Source organism: Vipera berus (assembly GCF_964194415.1).
Source record: "Vipera berus genome assembly, chromosome: 4".
Classification (NCBI taxonomy): domain Eukaryota; kingdom Metazoa; phylum Chordata; class Lepidosauria; order Squamata; family Viperidae; genus Vipera; species Vipera berus.
The window spans coordinates 51,928,284-51,950,011 of NC_138206.1; the positions used below are offsets into that span (position 1 = coordinate 51,928,284).

Genomic DNA, 21,728 nt, shown 5'->3' on the forward strand with positions numbered 1-21,728 from the left:
TATTACATGTGAGCTATTCCTGTATTTTGTTATATCTTGCCTTTCCTCTAGAAGCACAAGGTTGAATTTGAAGACTGGTCCAAAGTCATCCAGTGGCATTCCATGGCTGAGGGTGGGCTTGAATCTTGATCTTCCTAACTTAGTCCAATATATTATCATCACACTATCAGCTCCAAACTTCTCACAAGTAAGCACAAAGTTAAGCATAATCCGTACACTGAGAATCACTTTGAATTGTTTAACAACATACGGTAGTTTCTTATTCTTTTTTTCTTTAGAATACTGGATGCAAGAGAAAAGACTTTAGGATATAAGAACAACATCAGACAGATGCATCTGCAAGTAGCCCTCACTTGCTGACCACAATTGGTACCAGCAACTTGAGTATTAAGAGGCATAGTCATTAAGTGAAACATCATGCACTTATGATAACAGAAATTCTTGGACTAACATTGTTTTCAATGCATTTGCAGGTAAACACTGCCTTGTACTCTAAAGAGCAGATTCTGGGTTGTCTCACTTTCTACAGCACTGCTGAAAATGCAGAACTGTTCAAAGAACTACAGAATTGTTCAAAGGCATTAAGGCTACTTTTTGCAAAATTATTTCCATTTATGGCTCAATTGTAGCCATCTATAAAAATACAGCATGAACTTCATCTACCTGAACTAGCCTCTCCTAACTTTCTTTCTGTACAAAACACTTTGCCCTATAGAAGTTTTGGACTAATTGCATCTTAAAAGGAATCAGTTTGCAGCCTGATTTCAATTGGTTTAACATGACTGCAATTGCATTGGTTCCAAAGATGCTCCAAATCCTATGCAGCTCGTTAATATAACCATATCTTTGCCTATGAACACAGAGCAGCTGCAATAATCTTCAAGTTATTGCTTTTTATCTCACTAACTCACTTAGAATTTGCTTGTCACTAAAGTAATATAACTTCTTGTTTCATTTCAGGTAGTGTTTTGTCACTTACAGTCATCATGCCATCCAGGAGTCCAGTCTCTGGCTTGGGTGGTGCCTGTAATCTTTCCATTGACCACTTATCAACAACAGAAGCCACTTGTGTATTGTCAATGTTGAGCAGACGAAATCCAGTCATATTGACTCCACTGTACCTATAGGGTTCCAGGTCTAGTGCAAACAAATCCTTTTTTTTGGTGATACAACAACAACAAAAGAAAAAAAACCAAGGTGTTAAAGATAAAAGGAATAATTTTGTATTATTTCAATCTAGTAGTATGAAAGTACCACACTGGGTTAAAAAGGTAAAGGTAAAGTTTCCCCTGCACATGCGTGTTAGTCGTTTCTGACTCTAGGGGCCGGTGCTCATCTCCGTTTCAAAGCCGAAGAGCCAGCATGTATGAGGTTTTAGGCTATGTGTATGTTCTTTTCCTTGATTTCTTGCCAAAGTTCCACACTCATCTTCTTCCAATTCATGTTCCCTTAATAATTTTCAACATTTAGGTTGAAATAATAAGAGGAAAGTACACAGTCTTGTGTCACTGCTTTGCCTACCAGGATGCAATCTATTTCACCATGTTCTATTAATAGTGTGACCTCTTTATACATAGATTTTACATGAGATGTTCTGGGATTCCTCTTTTTCTACTCACATTCCACAGCTTGCCATGGCCAACACTGAAAGTCTTTCTATAAAATGCTTCAGACAGAAAGCTACCCCTCCCTCCTGCAAAAGGCCAAGTCAGAAATTATTTTCCAAGTACTGTCAGCATGACAAATTTTGGGCAATATACCCTCAGGCTGACACCCACTGATGCCAGTGATGGTGTACTTGCCAATTGGGCCAGGTTAACCAAGCCTTCCTGCCAACTGTCTTGACATCACAACAAACCAATTGCCTGAGGCAGCAAAGCACGTCACCCAGAAGAGGAAATCAAGTTCAATACTTTTGTGAGATATCTTATTAGGAAAAGGTGTCTTCATTGAATCTGAAAATCTTATCTGTTGAAAATGTTCAAGGTTTAGAAATACTTATCTCAACTGAGCTAATATTTGGATATTGCAACCATGCTCACATCACAGGAAATGAACATTGACCCTTTGATTAAATTAATATATCATCACTATTGACATACTAGCCATTAATTTCTGAAATGATAAAAACGTGGAACTGAGGAAACCTCAGAGTGACCTCATCCAAGTCAAGGGTTGCTGAGACAGGATCCGATATATTTCTAACAAAACTACACCAATTACAAAAAAATAGATTTTTATGGAGGTTTGGGTATTCAAGTAAATGTAAAAGCAGAAGGAGCTGGCTCATCTTTCCTGCAGTTCCTGTGTAATATGGAATAAAAGGGTTATAGATTTGTACTATTGGAGAAGCATCTCCTAACATTTCATCTGGCACTTCTCAAAATATACATGTATTTCCTCATCACATGAAAGTCAAACAGTTGCAAGGCTTCCTCCATTAATCCTAAAGTAAAGGTAAAGGTTCCCCCACTCATGTGTGCTAGTCGTTTCCTACTCTAGGGGCCAGTGCTCATCTCCGTTTCAAAGCCGAAGAGCCAGCGCTTGTCCGAGGACATCTCCATGGTCATGTGGCCGGCATGACTAGATGCCAAAGGCGCACAGAACGCTGTTACCTTCCCACCGTAGTGGTCCCTATTTTTCTACTTGCATTTTTACATGCTTTCAAACTGCTAGGTTGGCAGAAGCTGGGACGAGTAACAGGCGCTCACTCTGTTATGCGGCACTCGGGATTCGACCCGCCAAACTGCAGATCTTCTGGGTTAGTAGGGCTTTATATCAATTATGTAGCTTCCAATTAATTATCCTTGTATTATTCTTTGAGCAGAGAAACTGAAATTGTCCAAAATAGAAAATACTATTTTCTATCAACAAATACCACCCATGTAAACTTAAAGCTGAAATAATACAGCTAAATGTGAAATCTGATCTTTGCCTTTCACAATTTCTGCCAAATCCCTACTGATATTGAATATATATTTTTGACCAAGTTTTCTAGACACTGCATATATTATTAAATCTAAATAATGATGAGCTGAATATGATTTATTAGATATCATAGATATTTGTGTTAACCCGGAACTCCAGATATTTGCAATATTATATTCTAAGCAAGGTGCCCTGGAATATATATGCCAATTTATAACATTTTTATAATAATGTTTCTGCTACAAACACACACACACACACACACACACACACACACACACACACACTTACACAAAGAGAGAGAGAGAGAGAATCATGACAAATTGATTGGTTCATCCCTTGAAAAAGTCAACAACATTATAAACAATATAATTTTACAATTTAGAAGCTCAGCATTTCTCTTGCCTGCTACAAGGGTAAATTATTGTCAATTTATCTGATGTATGTATTAGATCAGCAAAGAAGCAGTTCCATGTGATTTAGAGGTGAGCAAAGCAGGAATATAAGGACTAATTTATGTGATATTAATTTGTGTGACACATTTCAACATCATGTCATAAATAACACAACATGAAAAAGTATAAATCATTTGTTAGGGTGTGAAATTTGTTTCATGAAAAATGTCTTGTTATAGTAAAAATCTATAGTTCCAGTTATATTAATTTTCATGAAACAATATTATCAGTGTTGTCTGACAACTGTTTAACCATTCCCATTGTTTGGAATATTGTGATTGTTTAATAAATTATAATAATATATAATAAATTATAGTAGGCAAAGCACATTTTCAGATGATGGAAATCAGGCTTTCCCAAACTGTAAGGTGTTCCTCCCTTGAGGAAATGCAGACTTTTAATTATACTGCTACAACAAATCCACCTTTCTCAGGGTTTCATTATATTGTATTCATTGTTCAATTGTATTCATCTTGGTGTTGTGTATATTAAAATTACACTAAAGGAGCTCTGATGGTAAAAAGTTTAGGAACCCCTTCAATCTCTCTCTCTCTCTCTCTCTCTCTCTCTCTCTCTCTCTCTCTCTCTCTCTCTCTCTCTCTCTCCATCCCCGTCCCCACTCCCCCCTTCTCTCTCTCATCTATCTAGAGCTGCTCTGAGCAGCATATATTTAGCATTTTTATCCTTCATAGGCAAATAATACAATATGTTTAGTTTTGTTCCATCCATCCATTTATCCAGATACTACTGTATGCTCTGGCTTTAATTACAGGAAGCCCTCAACTTACAACAGTTCATTTATTGAACTGAATGGCATTGAAAAAAGTGACTTATGATGGTTTTTCACACAACCATTGCTGCATCCCCATGGTCACATGATCAAAATTCAGATGCTTGGCAACCGGTTCATATTTATGATGGTTGCAGTGTCCTGGGGTCATATGATCACCTTTTGCAACCTTCTGACAAGCAAAGTCAATGGAGAAGCCAGATACACTTAACAACTGTGTTACTATCTTAATAATTGCAGTGATTCATTTAACCACTGTGGCAGGAAAAGTCATAAAATGGGGCAAAAGTCACATAGCAACAGAAATGTTGGGCTCAGTTGTGATCATAAGTCGAGGACAACCTGTAGAACATTCTCATTTTTCACAATGATAGAAATAATTCAGTGAGGAAAGAAAAAGAAAAAAAAGAAATGGTTCTTTCTGTTTATTTTAAATGTCTTCTCAATGTGAGAATGTAACATTTATGAAAATTATTAATAATAATTTTAAAAGATATTAAAATAGGTTTTTGTAACAATATTGGTTTTTATAGTCAACTTTTGTTCATAAAAGATAACCCACTGATATGTACTAATTCTTTGAGAAGTTGCCTTTACTTTCATTTTGAAACATCTCTGCCTTCATTTACTAAAACTCTTGAATAATATGGATTGCTCTAAGACAATAACATACTGAAAACCTAAACAATGGTAGTGTTTTTAATCCAGTTAAAATATAAACAGAAACAATTAAGGATACTGGTCTGATTTTGTGACCCATCCCTCAATTTTAAAGAAGTCCTATGGAAAACCTAAGGAAGGCTAGTTCAGCGTTCACCCACTGGACATACTCCATCTACGTTGATTATAAAAGTGTATTGTTTAGAGCCAACTTGATCACATGTTCCTAGAGTTCCTAGTTGGGGATAATTACTCTATGACCAAATCATTACAAATTTAATAGACCAGTAACTTTGGTCTTTTCCTCCTGCCCAATATTTTCAAGGATATGCTACAGTATTAAAGTGTGAGTTCTTCACTGAATTAATTAGCAGATTGAAGAGAGATGAAAACAGAGTGAGTGAATTGCTGATTGTGATGGATATGCCAAGCCAAGATCTGACTACAAGCTGCTGTCATTTTTTAGCAGAATTTTATTTTTTGAAATTTACTATGGCTGTACATAAAAGAAGCTCTTCAGCTATTTCTGTGGTAATGGTACAAAGAGTAACTGAAGTATCTTACCAGAGTTGTAAAAAAGTAGTGATAATATTCAGTCATCATTCCCATGGAGAGAATCTGAGAAAGAACAAAGTGGGGAGATGAACCAAAGTGAAAAACACAGCACAGGTAATAATAATTGATTCTGTAATGCTGCAGTTTTTAAACTCTTTCAGACTGCAGAATCCATCAGGTGTTTTTTTAAAAAATTCTTCTGAGCCAGAAGTAAAGCTCTAATCATAGAAAATTGTCCACATTCACATTATTCTCTCTCTCTCTCTCTCTCTCTCTCTCTCTCTCTCTCTCTCTCTCTCTCTCTCTCTCTCTCTCTCTCTCTCTCTCTCTCTCTCTCTCTCTCTCTCTCTCTCTCTCTCTCTGCCTCAGTCTAAAGAATCCCAGTAAGTGGAACCCCAGGGTCTAATATATCAAACAACACTGTTACATTATCCTCATAGACTATGGAATAGCGCAAAGGAGTAATGCAGGGCAGTATGCATGAAGCTGAAGAATCTATGCCTATTTATTTATATTATTAATGGCTTTGCAATAATTATGATAACCACAGACAAGTCATCATCACCTGCTGTCCTTTGGATGAGGACTTTTTGATTTAACTTTAAGGTAAATAAATTGACCTGGAGTGTAGAAATATCAAAGTAAAAATCTTTGATGCAGTTCATGGTCAGCAGAATAAAACAGCTACCTGAGGAAGTGGCTTTTGAATGTCAGGATATAACAGCAATGATTTTAAATTTATTATCATTGCATTTACACTGCCAGGAAAAAGAAAGGGTGTCAGTGGAATTCCTTCCCCTACCAGGTGCTAAATAATTTGACTGGCTTTGTACAACAAGGGAAGCTGCCATTCGCTATTCTTCAGGTAGTATACATGTCTTGTTTGCTCTAAATTAGAGGCATAGAAATGAACACCAATGAAATAAGACAATATTTGAATCCTTAGCACATGTTGTATAATGTTCTGTATTATACTAATAAAATCAACATGAGAAATGTAAAACCCACAACAGGATGCTAACCTCCCATTATGTATGATTAAGTTAAGATTTGGAACCAGCTTTATTTAATACGTCAGTCAGCTATTTGCTGTTTTGAGGGTTACAACCGACTGCTTTCCCCAAATTAAACATTATTACTCCAATAAAGCTTGCTTATTTTTAGGTAAAGCTTCATCAAAGTAATAATGTTTAATTTGGGGAAAGCAGTCAGTTTTAACCCTCAAAACAGCAAATAGCTGGCTGATGTATTGAAGTCTGGGCTCCATCTACCGTGCAGACTGACTGTATTTTCATGATGACAGCCTTATACTGTTATCATGGAACAGTTTTTTTATGTTCAGGCTTTTAATGTAAATATATGGTAGTCCAGTTGACAGAACAATCAGATATTCTGTACAAAATACATAACTGGATAAGCCACAAAAAGATTCAGGAATATTTATAGCTTGGAACTCCAAAGGGTCCCTTTGGGTACTCATAAGATAAAACAAAGCTGAACGATGAGGTCTACATTTTAATAATATAATAATGATATCATGAATCATGCATATGCTTCAGGTATTATCAATCAATCAATCAAAGTATCTACCAGCATATACAGACCTTTCCTACTTTCTAAGGTAATTACAGCAGGTCACTGATTTTTGCGGCATTCACTTAGTAATCCTATATCCCCATGTAATGAAAGAATAATAGAGAGCATTTCTTTATTATCTACCCAGAGTAACCAATTTAATATAGGCATCCCATTTGCACTTTGTGGAAAGAGTAGGAAGGAAGCTGCTGTCATTCTAATGCACATAGAAACATCTAGCGATTGGCTTTGGGATGAAGTCACATTTTTCAGAGGTATTCTGTCAAGGCCAGCATGCTAATGATAAGCATGAACAATGCCAAATGGAGCAACATCGTCTTTACTTTCTGCCAGCCTCCATTCTGATAAAACATGTAAGTCTCCTTCCCTATATGGCTTCCTCAAAATGTTGCTTCAAATATGTTCTATATTCTCCATCTGAGTAAGTTTTGTGAACATACTATGACACTCAGTCATGAATTCTTTCTTGAATGAACATTCATAATTGAGTGAATTTTCACTGTATGCACTATCAATAATCTTGATAGCAACTTTTACCTGGGCATATGTTAAGATTACTAAAGGTTCGGTTTTTCAACATCTCAAGGTATTTTCAACATCTCCCTAATTGTTACAATATATACTATGAAATAATATACCGTATTCAGTCTGAGTTATCTTGAACTTTGCCTAACAGTTTATGGGAGCAAACATCTACGGAGAAAGACTCCATATGCAATGTATGCTGGTGTTGCAAAACAAACATGTAGACCAATGAAATTTAAAAATAAAAAATGTACATGAGAGTTAAAAAGTCTAGTTATACATGGTTTATATTAGTATTTTAGAATGATTGGAATTATTTATAAAATTAAGGGATAAACTATTTATTAGGTGATTAGGCTAAACAACTAATATTTGTTTCAGAATTTAAAATATACCAAAAGCTGAATACTGCTTTCTGTAATGTATAGCTTTGCTTATTTTAGATATCAATCATGTTATTGCTAACGCTATAGAAAATTCAATTCCTTTAGCTATTCATATTACCTTGAAAATGTACAGAACAGGTTAGTCTTGTCTAGATGATATATAACTTCGACACATTATGATAACCTTGCATCTGTTTATAATCACTGTCCGTAAAAAAATTCAAGAAGTTTCTAATGAGGCCTCTATTCTAGTTTACATTAGATAGATAAATCATTGCTGTTTATATGGGTTTTTATGTTTTTGATTAGCTTGATTTAAATCATTAATAATATTCTCAGCAGGCGTGTGTGTGTGTGTGTGTGTGTGTGTGTGTATACACACATCCCAAATGCTAATATTAATTAATTTCTTCACTAGTAATTTACAGCATTTTTTCAGTCATCAAACAACATCATGTGCTGACAGAACATCAGTGATGACACATGTTGCCTCAGCCATGCCTGAATAACTGCTTTGTGTACAAATAGCTTTAGTTTTTTCCTACAAATTCAAAGGTTCAAAGGATTCTAATAATACAAAATACAATAGGATTCAGTGGAGACAGCTAAACATTTAACTGTAAACTATCTGAATCTCAGAGACATGGGTCTTGACACTTTGATCTAGAGATAAGATTTCAACCACCTGTCAACACTTATTTGACCAAGAGGCCTCCCATTTTAATTATTGATTTTGCCCGCATCAGCCTATTGCAGTTGTGTTTATGTCGTTGATTGTTAACCTGCCACAATTTTGAACAAATTTGTTTGCAGCCTTTACCTTGCTCACACTAGCAGCTCCCAGGCAAACAATAACAAAATATAATTCTTCATAAAACAAGAAACTGTATCCATAAAATTGAAACCTAGGATATAGCTTTGGCAAAAATACATGTTAGGAGCATGCAACAAATTCTGGAATATTTTTAAACTTTTCACTGTCAAGCATGACCCCATGGGGGAACAAGTTATATATTAGGATAGCTGTCACTAGCAGTTGGACAAAATTAAGTTTGTTATTTATTGCCATCCATCATTTTTTATATCAGATGTCTGCCATACGAAATGTACAGAATCGGGTATTTAGATAGTGCTTAGGCTTATGACACGCATAATCTTTATATCTGTTGTGATGAGTGCTATCCCAGAGGGCAATTTTTCAGTATCTTCTACACACTGATCATAACTTTTAAAGGGATTTCTCCTTCAGTCAGGAAGACTGAAAGAATTTTCATGCTCTCAGAGAGCGATTATGGTAGTCAACAGCAGCTTAACACCGTCCCCGCCAAATAATTCTGTGCTTTCCCGCAACTGCAAACCAGATGACATGGGCCTTTCTCTCCTGCTTACCTGTTTCATGATTTCAGCTGCTGTTTCATGTGAACAATCAAATATCACAAAGAACTCTCTGCCCCTCTTCATCTCTTTGAGTAATGGCCGAGCATCTTTATTTCCAGAGGGCAATTGGCGTATTTTGATTTTAATGTTATACCTTGAAGGGGCTTTGATGAGCTCTTGCAGACGAATTAGACCTAGAAAATGACATCCAATCATTCATTTCTGGTTAATGAATTTTTGCTGCCATTTATATTCAGCATTTAAATTCACTGTCCTGCAATAAATTTCAGGTTTGCACCAACTAAAAGCTTAATTTGATAGACTGATCACATCTTTCATTGAGAAAATTTATAGATTCTTTTTCTCCCTTTTCTGAACTTTTATGAGATATGCTTTCAAACAAGGTTTTTGGGAAAGCTCTATATCACAGAGTTTTACTGGGGTTGTTGGAAATTTTTTTGTTTGGCTTTCTATATATTATTCAAAGTCTACATGGGGATTGGCCTTGCACACCCCTGTTTTAAATAATAAAATTCATTTAATAACAACAAAACCCCTCCCACTGGCTGGAAAATGCATCAATTTATTTTAGGGCTATATAGTATTTACTCTTTTTCTACATATAGACCTTATAGGACTATCAGACAAATACATTTTTTAGCTTTCCCTCTTAATTTATTTTTTCCAGCCAGTGGGAGGGGTTTTGTTGTTGTTGTTAAATGAATTTTATTATTTAAAACAGGGCGTGCAAGGCCAATCCCCATGTAGACTTTGAATAATATATAGAAAGCCATAGCCAAACAGTGGGAAGGACTATGACAAATTTGCTATCTTTGCATTAGGAATGGTGATTATCTAAGTTGTATATTTCATAATTTTATTTGACATAAAAAAATCAAAATTTAATGACAAACTTTGGAAAAATATTTCAGAAGCTCATGTGTTTCATATAAGTACACCCTAGTTTAAGTATTACAATAAAAAACCCTCTTAAATATCCAAGATCAATTAAATAGTAAATAAATGGAATAACATTTCATAAAAAATTCAGCAAGTGAACTGTTGCAATACTCAGCAATATTTTTTATTTTTTTAATTTTTTTGCACTTTTTTATTTTAATAGGGACATATAACTAACAGAAAGTGATAGCAAATAAAGAATTATCTATTGATTAAAATAAAGAAAGAAAAGGGGGAAAAAGGACCTAAGGATAGCAATGTAAAATTAATTGACTCTTAAACATTATTAATTGCATACTGTTAATATGGAAATGTTTTGCTTTCAATTTCTTTGCTGGTCAGTTTTCCCGAACACTGGCATGTTCCAAATGTTGTCTTTAGTACCATGGACAATGGCCCTGCTGCCTAGGGAATTTTGGAAGTTGGAATTGTATACACCTTGAAGAGGGCCAGGTTCGGCAATACCAAGATAGGCTGTAAGATGAGGGAGTCAGCCAAATGATGCCCCAGAAATCCAAGGTTCAAAAGGAGATATCAAAATGAAGGAGACATAATGGTGGTGGTTTTAGCAAAGGAGAAGTGGAACAGTCACTCCCAGGTTATAGAGGGAATGAAACTCAGAAAGATTGGACTTATGCGGTGGCTCAGTGGGTTAGGACGCTGAGCTTGTCAATCAGAAGGTCGGCAGTTTGGCGGGTCAAATCCCAAGTGCCGCGTAACAGAATGAGCGCCTGTTACTCATCCCAGCTTCTGCCAACCTAGCAGTTCAAAAGCACGTAAAAAATGCAAGTAGAAAAATAGGGACCACTACGGTGGGAAGGTAACAGCGTTCCATGCGCCTTTGGCGTCTAGTCATGCCGGCCACATGACCACGGAGATGTCCTCGGACAAGCGCTGGCTCTTCGGCTTTGAAACGGAGATGAGCACCGGCCCCTAGAGTCAGAAACGATTAGCACGCATGTGAGGGGGAACCTTTACCTTTTTAACAAGGTAAAGGATGGGACGTACATTTAAACTATGGCACAACTAGGTTAGAAATCCCTGATGTTTTGCTAGCTTTGGCCAAGGACAGAAACAGAGGGAATAAGGTGGTCTATACAAGGTGACTGTCGGTACCAGAGCTGACAAACAACTTCCCATTTTATGCATTACTTCTGTGAAATTTCTGTAAACAATTAAATAAGAAATGAAAACATAATGAGGTGCTACACAGGAAAAATAGTGCACAGGTATCAAATGCAGAAATTTAAAGTGGAAAGGATGCTGGAGAAAGTACACACAGTTGAATATTCTGTATATTTCCTCAAAAAGTAAAGTTGCTACCAAAAGTATTACTATTGCTATTACATCCGAATGCACACCTTTTTTTCAGATTGAGAAAGCTACTAAACCTAAACCTAAATGATATTCCAGTCCAAAAAAATAGAAGCACATTTAAAATGGAATTTGATTTTATTTACATGATACCTGCAGTTTCTAAAATGATATTTAATATTTTAATTTTATTTGTATCCCACCTTTACTATTTTTACAAATAACTCAATGCAGTAAACATATTCAACACACTTTCTCCACCTGTTTTCCCCACAACAATAACCCTGTAAGGTGAATTGGGCTGAGAGAGAGTGACTGGCCCAAAGTCACCCAGCTGGCTTTTGTGGCTAAGGTAGGACTTGAACTTACAGCCTCCTGCTTACTAGCCTACTGCCTTAACCACTAGAACAAACTGGTTCTTCTTTATTTTCTTCTTTTGCAATATTTAAAATTAAAATCTGATAAGAACTTTTGCAGAATTCTTGGGGTCACATTCAGTATCTTGGGCAGACAGATGTAGTCTAGAATCTCAAGCTGAATATTTCTAGCTTAACTGTAAGGAAGGGTGAACAATCTGGTTACAAACATGAATGGATCTGGTTTGCTAAATTCAGTGACTATATATAGGTAGTCCTTGATTTATGAGCCTAATTGGGCCCAAAATTTCTATTGCTAAGCAAAACAGCTGTCTATGACTTTTCTTGCCACAGTTGTTAAGTGAATCACTACAATTGTTAAGTTAGTAACATGGTTGCTAAGTGAATTAGGCTTCCCCATTGACTTTGCTTGTCAGAAGGTCGCAAAAGGAGATCACATGACCCCGGGAAACTGCAACCATCATAAATACATGCCTATTGCCAAGCATCCAAACTTTGATTGACTATGGGGAAGTTGTTATGGTCGTGAGAACAATGGTCCTAAGTCACTTTTTTCACTACCATTGTAAGTTCAAACTGCCACTAAACAAATAGTTATAAGTCAAGGACTATCTGTATAGAACTCTTTGGTTTGTTCCAACCATGCATGGAAATAATTCTTCCTTTGTGCATATATGTGCACATACATATTTAAGATTTTTTTCCTATTAAGTCAAAAGAGAGCCTGCAAAGAAAGAGTTTGAATACAAGCAAGAGTTGCCTAAAAGAACCCTTTAAAAATGGCAATTATGGCAATGAATCTTCAGCAGATTTGTGAATGGACCCATTTACTTTGCTTTGTATGGTTCCCTTTAACATCTGCAGCATAAGAACTGCACTAATAGAATGCAAACTGATGTATAAAACAGCATAAAGTATCACTCTAGTTACTCTGATGTGCCGGAGTGATTGCTCTCCTGCCAGCTATTGTCTTTGCTCAAGGCCTCAGACTGAACTGATAAAATTGACTTTTTTCCTGGTAGGCTGATTTTCTTCTTTCAGTTTTTAAACATCCACAAGCTAATAAAAAATACAAACCATTATGACTATTGAAGTGAAAATTGTAGAAGCACTAAACAAATCTGGTTTTGGCTGGATCAGGTTTGTGGGGCCCCTGAAAAGACTTTGAATATAAGGGGAGATATGCAAGTTGGCTGCAAATCGACAGCTTGGCTAACTTAAGCTTCTATTACCAAAGAAGCTCTTTAATCATTCCTGAAAGTTATAATAACAGAGAAATGCATAGTAATATCTGCTGTAATTACTGTTTGAGACTTCTTGGCTCAAAAATATCCTTTATCATATGGTGTCCTCAGGAAGAAAAATACACATTATAGCTGCTGGTAAATTTTAATGGGAGAAAATGGATTAATTAAGGAAAAGTCTAATCCATAATGCCTACAGATCTCTTTTCATATCTACAAATGTATTTGGTGGGGTGGCAAGAAAATACATTAAAAGGAAGAAGAGATTGTATTACTTTTCAGCCTCCTCCCTTATCCTTTTGGGTTTTTTCCCCATTTAGCTCCAAAAGTAAATGAGAGCCCGTCTGATGCAAATGTGATCTTGTCATTAGGATTAGAAGGGATCTATCCCTTTGCGATATGCTCTAGCTTTGATTTGAACAGGGCTTCCCACTCCTATATGTTGCATGCTGGGAAGGGAGAAGGTAGTTAATATCATTGGGTGGTTTTTTTTCCTCCTCCTGATAAATTTCAGACATGTTGTCCCTTGATATGGTTCCCTGATATTTCATAGCTTCCCGTTTCAAGAATAGAGTCTGAGTTTGGATTCAAATCCCTACTTTGGACTAAAGAAAAGTAAACAAACAAACAAATAAATAATATATAAGTGCTATGTAGGGAAAATATCATTAAAAGAATTTGATATTCCTAAATTAATCTAAGATTTACAATAGATACAAAAATGGGCCGACAAACCTTCAGGAAAAAAATAAAAATAGAACCTATGGATTACTTGATTGAATGTCTATTCCACTTTCCTCTATTGGCAGTGGTTAAGTGGTTAGAATGCAGTATTGCAGGCTAATTCAGCTCACTGCCAACAATTTGATTTTCACCGGCTCAAGGTTGAATCGGCCTTCCATCCATCTGAGGGTTAGGGTTAGGGTCTGAGGTCAATAAAAGGAAGACCCAAATTGCTGAGGGCAATTTGCTGACTCTGTAAACCACTTAGAGCAAACTCAATTTCATTGAGGGCCGCATCAGCATTGCGGTTGCCCTCGGGGCCAGGTGGGTATGGCCAGGGTGGGCGTGGCCTACTGGGTGGGCATGGTTAGAGTGCGTATGGCCTACTGGATGGGCATGGCCAGCTCTACATCGTTTGCATCAAGGGTGCCTTATGGGGGCCTGGGCAGGAGTGGGATAGATCTGAGGGTCTCTGGCAGAAGGAGGGTCTCTGGGCCAGGGCCAAGGCAGTGGGGGCTGTTCCCTCACTGTTTCCAGGATGGCTTTGTGGGCCACATGAAACCACTTCGCGGGCCGCATCCGGCCCCCGGGCCTTGTGTTTGACATGTCTGACTTAGAGAGTGCTGTAAAGCACTATGAAGTAGTATATAAGTCTAAGTGCTAGTGATAGTTATTGTGCCTCCAATTCATCCCTAATTGTGTAAATGGTTATTTCCTGTTTAGAACAAAGGACCTTATCCCCAGGCAAGTATCTAAAGGACAAATTTTCCATAAAAAGATATAACCAGCATCAAATAGTAATGAGACAAAACAAAAAGCATAATGAGCACAACTATAAATAATGTTTTTAAACAATAAGCACCTCCATGAGACTTCTGTGATGAGGTACTATGAAGAATCATGGAGGTCTCCTGGAAGCCTTGCAAGGTGTGGTGATGTCACAAAGACCTGACGAAGGCCTCACAAAGAGCAGCAGCTGCTTCAGCTGGGCATATTTCATGGGTAGCAAGAAGAAGACAGAGAAGGTCAGCTGGTGATAGTGGGGGCAACAGGTCTAGCATCAGTGGCAGAGTGAAGGGCAGCTTAAAAGGTAGAGATGAGTGGGGTAAGTGAGTGGTAAGTGATTTTTCCTTCTTGCAAGAGGTAGTTGGGCTGAGTGTCAATAATTAGCCCAAGGGCACCCATTGAATTTCTGTAGCTGAAGACTAATTCCAGCCTGGTCTTCTTGCAACCATAGTTGTTTATGGTGAATACAGCAGAAGAAGGCATAATGCTTCCACAAGTTCTGATCTAATAATTATGCAGGCAGAAAATCAGGAGTATTTCTGTTAATATAATATTTTTAAATGTTTTGCGGTACTTACTTGTACTGTCTTCATATACAACTGTTACTATCTTCCAGTTGTAATGTAGCACCAAATCTAAAACTGCCCGGCTGATGGCTGCATAGTCTGGATAGAGGTTGATGTAAAAAGAGTCTTTGAGATCCACTGTTGGATGTTTCCATCGTGTCTGAATATGTGGAACTTCAAGTGCATTGCAGATAGATTGTACTGCACTGACTGATGAGCTGTGGGATGGTCCAAATAGTGCAGCTACCCCCAGAGCAAGCTGGTCACATGCTGAGAGAGAGGGGAGGAGGAGGGAAAAGTAATTACCCAGCAGAAAAAAGGGAATTATGTACTTATCAGTGCTTCACTGTTTTAAATTAACCAATGATGCTTCCTGGTACAAAATTCATCATACAAAATAAATAAGAGAAATTAAAAAAATGGTTTTAAACATTACCTTTAAACTGGGCTGGATTCAAATCTTCCATTTTTGATGGAAGATATGAGTCAGCCAAGAATATAATAACATACTTATTAAATAAAAAAAATTATGAATGGCAAAATAGTTACAAATATATAACAGTGCAATAGCAGTGAAATAATTTCTAAGAATAAATACTTGGTAAATTGCTACCCAAGGTATCATAATTTGTTTTAATCTAATTATGGGAGTTCAGAAAAATATTCACTTTGGCAAGATATTTTGATTTTACTGAGATGTTTATGGAATTAAGAACAGAAAGTCATTGATAGGGCCCGCAACTTGGGCGTCCTCCTGGACTCACAACTCAGTTTGGAAGATCATATAGGAGCCGTGGCCAGGGGGGCTTTTGCCCAGGTTCGCCTGGTGTGCCAGTTGCGGCCCTATCTGGACTGAGATGCCCTACGCACAGTCACTCATGCACTTGTGTCCTCCCGGATAGACTACTGCAATGGTCTCTACATGGGGCTGCCCTTGAGGACCACTCGGAGGCTTCAGCTGGTGCAGAATGCGGCCACGCGAGTTGTGATGGGAGTTTCCCGATACTCCCGTATAACGCCTCTTCTCCGCGAGCTGCATTGGCTTCCAGTTGCCCTCCGGGTGAGATTCAAGGTGCTGGTGATGACCTATAAAGCCCTAAATGGCATGGGTCCAGATTATCTTAGGGAGCACCTGCTGCCAGCATCAACCTCCCATCGTCCTGTGCGCTCCCACAGGGAGGGCCTCCTCAGGGTGCTGCCGGTCAGGGAGTGCCGACGGGCGATCCCCAGGGGGAGGGCATTCTCTGTGGGCGTGCCTGCCCTATGGAATCAATTGCCGGTGGAACTCCGGATCGCCCCCGACCTTTGTTCATTTCGCCGGGACCTAAAAACCTGGCTTTTTGAGTTATCTGGCCTGGACTGAGGGGTTTTAAGGTTTTTTAAATTCTAATTTTAAACTTTTTAGGGCTATTGATTTAATTTAATTTTATTTTAATTTTTATATTGTACTGTTTTAATTTTGCCCTGTAAACCGCCGAGTCCTTCGGGAAAAGGGCAGTATATAAACTGAATTAAATAAATAAATAAAATAAATATTAATTATAGGTACACTAGTATTAAACATTGAATCAAGTTTTTAAAACGTCAACATCTAGTAATTTTAGTTTATTTAATCAGCTATGTTTGTTGAGAATTTTTCAAAAAAAGACCTAAGCTCAGATTTTTAAAACAATTATAACAATTTTTTATTGATCTAAACCCAATTTTGAATATAATATTTATGAGTAAAGGTTTCAATATATCTTGATGAACAGATAAGAGTAATTGCTTTATCATTTTCATGTAATCATAGATACACTAATTCCAATTAATTCTAATTTCTACTCTGGATTATCCTGTGTAAACACATTTTCTGCATTGTATACACACAGAAAGTAACAATATATTTAAAAAGAGTTTGAAATATCAGTGGAAATATACAGTTTTTCCTCACACACAAACATTTTTAGGTATAACTACGAATAACAATTTTGTCTGACATATTGTCTCCAGATATACCGTATATACTTGAGTATAAGCCGACTCGAGTATAAGCCGAGACCCCTAATTTTACCCCCAAAAACTGGAAAAAGTTCTTGACTCAAGTATAAGCCGAGGCTGGGATCTGCCGTTCTGCAAGCCTCGGCTCGATCCGCCGTTCTGCAAGCCTCCACTGCCCCATTCTCTCAATGGGAGGCTTTCTTCGGCTGCTTTTCTTTTGGCAGAGCCATCCATACTGGAGGTGGATGGGGGCAGGGCTGGTGCACGTTTTGCCTCTCTCGCCCGGTGGAGAAAAGGGGGCAGCGGGAGCCTCTGGGTGCCCAAGCCACGTCGGAGGGTCTCCAACCTGTGTGTGTGTGTGTGTGTGGCGGGGGGGAAAATCAAATTGGATCTTTTTATTGATGTATCGGTATTCGGTATTATTATTCGGTATTAGGTTTTTATGGATCAATTATGAACACCCGGGGTCCCTCTGCGACTTACGGGCGGAATATCGAACTTCAGAGCCGTCCTCTCCGGCTGCGGTGGCCTGGGGGAGGGCAGCGCGGGGCTCTAGGAGGTACTCAAGATAGTTGGGGGGGATCCAACCTGCCGCGGGGGGTGGGAGTGGGACTTTAGTCACGGACGGCGAGAGGAACCTTCGGAAGGGGAAGCGGGAACGAAGAGAAGATGAGGGTGGAGCGATCGGGGAGCCGGTAACTCAAGTTCCCCGAGTGGCTTTCAGCACTGGAGAAAATGCAAAATCACTCGAGACCAAACTCGAAGGAATCAGCTGCCGGTGGGAGCGAGGCGATCCGTGCGGTCCCGTGACAGCCAGTCGGGCAAGCAACGCGAAGAGCGGCAGGGCTTTATTTTTGCACCGTGGAGCTCCCTCTCCCCCTCCTCCCAAACTCCCCCTCTCTCCCCCTTCCCCCCACTTCCCAGAGCTGAATACAGGGTATTAACCGGCGGTGGAGGCTTGCAGAACGGCGGATCGAGCCTCTGTCGGCGGCAGAGGCTGGATCCGCGCTCCGCAAGCCTCTGCCGCCAGCTGGATCCGCGCTCCGCAAGCCTCTGCCGCCGGCGGAGGCTGGATCCGCGCTCCGCAAGCCTCTGCCGCCAGCTGGATCCGCGCTCCGCAAGCCTCTGCTGCCGGCGGAGGCTGGATCCGCGCTCCGCAAGCCTCTGCCGCCGGCGGAGGCTGGATCCGCGCTCTGCAAGCCTCTGCCGCCGGCTGGATCCGCGCTCCGCAAGCCTCTGCCGCCGGCAGAGGCTGGATCCGCGCTCCGCAAGCCTCTGCCGCCAGCTGGATCCGCGCTCCGCAAGCCTCTGCTGCCGGCGGAGGCTGGATCCGCGCTCCGCAAGCCTCTGCCGCTGGCGGAGGCTGGATCCGCGCTCCGCAAGCCTCTGCCTCCTCTTCTCCAAAAAGGCCTGTTGGAAAACTGCACAGAGCAGAAGCGGCAGCCAGGAGCCCACCATCTCTCCTCTGCCGCTCGCTCTTGCCGCTCCAGCCCTGGCGAGCCAAAGAGACGAAAGGCCCCGAGCGATAGGAAGGGGATCTCTGCCCTAGAGCGGGAGGGGGGAGGGAAAGGGGGGGGGAGGAAAGGCCCGATCGCTTTGTGTTGAGCTGGTTCAGCTCAGCCGGACTAGGCGGGGCTGCGGCTCCCAGCTGAGGCCGCTGCCGCCATCCAAGTCCGGCCGGCAAGAACTTTTTTTCTCCCCGCCCCGCAGCGACGAGTAAAGCGCGACTTACTTCCTCCTCCGTGCCCACGTCGCCTTCTCGCCTAACAATCCCAAGTAAGGGGCGGCCTCGGAAAGGGGCTCTAACTTTCCCCTACCGCTCGAACTTATCTTGGAGAGGAAGGCAAAATCGGGAGAGGGAAGAAGAGCGAGGACTGGAGCAGCGCTTGCCCGGCTTCTCTCCCCTGCAGGGAGCGGCGGGGTCGGTTCCGCCTCCGCCATGTTCTCTCTCTCGAGCCTTGTCCCACCCGCAAAGCGCCAGCGCCGCCGCCGCCGCCCCCTTCCTAGCCAGCCCTCAGCCGCTTCACAAGCACCCGTTGCCGGCCCAGTTCTATCAGACCCGTGCGGCGCCGCACGTACTCCGTTTACACGGCCCCCGTACTTCCCCCACACGTCCCTTCTCCCGCCTCCTTCCCATAACGGCCTCTACCTACTGGACGGCGCCTCAGCTCCCCACGTCCGCCGCCGCCGCCACCCTGACCAAACCCTCTCTGCCTGCGCGCGCCCTCCCTCCCTCCTCTCTGTCTCTAGCTGGGCGAGGCTTCCAGCCATCGCCGTGACGCTGCACGCCCAGCTTCTCTCTGATTTCCCTGGCCCAGTCCAGTGATGCTTGAGAGGGAAAAAAAAGCGAGCGGGCGGGCGAGGTGGGGAGGGAAAGGCGAGAATGACCGCTTTGTGTTACCTGCCGTGAAACCAGTCCTTGCAGGCGTCGCACTCTATCATGAAGCGGGTTACATCGTAGGGCAGCCAGACAGCGGAAAGAAGCAGGCAGGCAGGGCGCGGAGGTCCGGAGACCTGCCGACGTTTGGGGAGGTTTGGGGAGGTGCGTGCGCGCGCACCTCCCCAAACCTCCCCAAACTTCGGCAGGTCTCCGGACGGCGGCGGCTTGGGAGAGGTGCGCGCGATCCCGGAAGCACCGAAGCCTCGGTCGCGCGCAAGTCCTCGGTAAGTTCTTTTTTTTGTTCACTGGAGTATAAGCCGAAGTGGATTTTTCAGCCCAAAAAGTGGGCTGAAAAATTTGGCTTATACTCAAGTATATACGGTAAATGGATACCATTCTATTTTTTAAGAAGATTTGATTTAACTACTCTATAATTTTGACTGGTTGATGGATTGATTATGTGCAATCAATGTGCATTGAGTGACTTATGTGCAAGTCATTTTTGACTCCTAGAGACCACACTGATAGATTTTCTCCATGACAATCTGTCCCTAATCTGGTCTTTCAGGTCTTCCAATGGTGTATTCATAACCACTCTATCCACCTTTCTCTTGGTTGTGGTCTTCTCTTTCCTTCCATTTTTCCCAGCAGTAGAGCCTTCTCCAGAAAGCTAGGTCTTGGCATAATGTTTCCAAAGTAGGATAATTTGAGCCTGACTATTATTTTCCCTTCTTTTAAACACTCAAAACCCTCAGAAAATCAGCCTATACTATCGCTTTTATTTTGTCATCACAGCGTTGGGCTATTGTTTGCTTTTGTTGCCCAATTTTGGCAGTACAGTGAAAGAGTGCTATAGGATTGTATGTGCTCTGTGGGTTGTCATTTCCTGAATTGAGGGTATTATAGGTACTCATCTAGGACACCACCTGATTTTGTTCTTATGAACCAAGATCAGCCAGCATAATACAATTATTCAAGATGATTCAGAAACTGATTACAAGATGTTGACAGAGGATTGACATAGAACTGTTATACACCTAGAGCATATTAAATTACTTTGCTAATGTTTTTGGCAACATCAGCAGACTAATCTGATTAAAGTTGGAGGCTATGCATTTGTCCCTTCTTCCTTGAAAATTCAGAAGTTCTTTAACAGGCACAATGAAATAATAAGGGAATTTTCAAATTGTTTCTAATCCCAGAATCAAATTACAAGTCCACTCTCTGGTGATAGAAAATTGGCTGTGCTTGGGCAAACTTTTTTCTCTTGTGGAACCCATCAAATTCTTGTGGAGCCCCAGAGTTCTGTGGAATACAGTTTGAAAAGTCCTGCTATAATATATGTGTCGAGAATAAGATATTGAGTAAAATTAATGAAAATGTCAGTTTTCAATCTACACTGGGAAGATTGAACAAATAAGTATCCAGTATTAGATCTTTCCTATCCAACCCCAATCTAATGAGCCTGGAGGAGATTATAAAGATGAGTTTTATTTATTTATGTTTATTTTATTTGTTATTATTTTTAAGAGGTTTTTAGCAGAATAAAAGCAGTGCAAATTTTGAACTGAAGACAAACTGAATAGGGGGAAATAATAAGAAACTGAAAAAGAAAGAAAGAAAAAAAGAAAGAAAAATGTAGTAAAGAAGTGGCAATATTAACAGTTATAAGTACATTTCTATTTTTATCCTCTCTATGATGACATCATAATTTCCTTATTTTTGTATTCTATCCTTTCTAATCATCAAATCCACAAATCACCAGTTCCCTTTTTTTTCAGCAAAAAGTCCATTAAAGACTTCTGATCACTAATAAATGTAGTCATTAATCTTTCTTTAAGCAAACAAGTTAATGTTGACATCTTTGCTAATTCCATCCTCTTCACCAACCATTTATTTCTCCATTGTGGGTATTTCAGAGTCTTTTCATTTTTGCACATATAGTAGTCTCAAAGTGGTAATCATATATGAAAATAATCTTCCATAACTTTTTCTAATTGTCTAATAGTACCAGCAAAAAAGTTCTAATTGAATATTAGTCTTTAAAATTCTTTGTATCATTATATGTATCTGAACCGCAAATTTTCTGGCTTTTTTACAAGGCAATTAGTTATGAAAAAAATGAC

General features: G+C 40.0%; 1 protein-coding gene across 2 annotated transcripts in view; it reads right to left on the reverse strand.

Moving 5' to 3' along the window:
- GRIK1 (glutamate ionotropic receptor kainate type subunit 1) overlaps window positions 1-21,728 on the reverse strand; it is a 159,448-nt gene that overhangs the window by 58,573 nt on the left and 79,147 nt on the right. For both annotated transcript variants that reach the window (XM_081326438.1, XM_081326437.1), the window contains exons 3-6: window positions 15,255-15,512; window positions 9,285-9,466; window positions 5,398-5,451; window positions 980-1,153 (exon numbers count right to left, since the gene is read on the reverse strand). In XM_081326438.1, coding sequence (XP_081182564.1) covers window positions 980-1,153; window positions 5,398-5,451; window positions 9,285-9,466; window positions 15,255-15,512 — 668 coding nt within the window. The remainder of the gene's footprint in view (window positions 1-979; window positions 1,154-5,397; window positions 5,452-9,284; window positions 9,467-15,254; window positions 15,513-21,728) is intronic.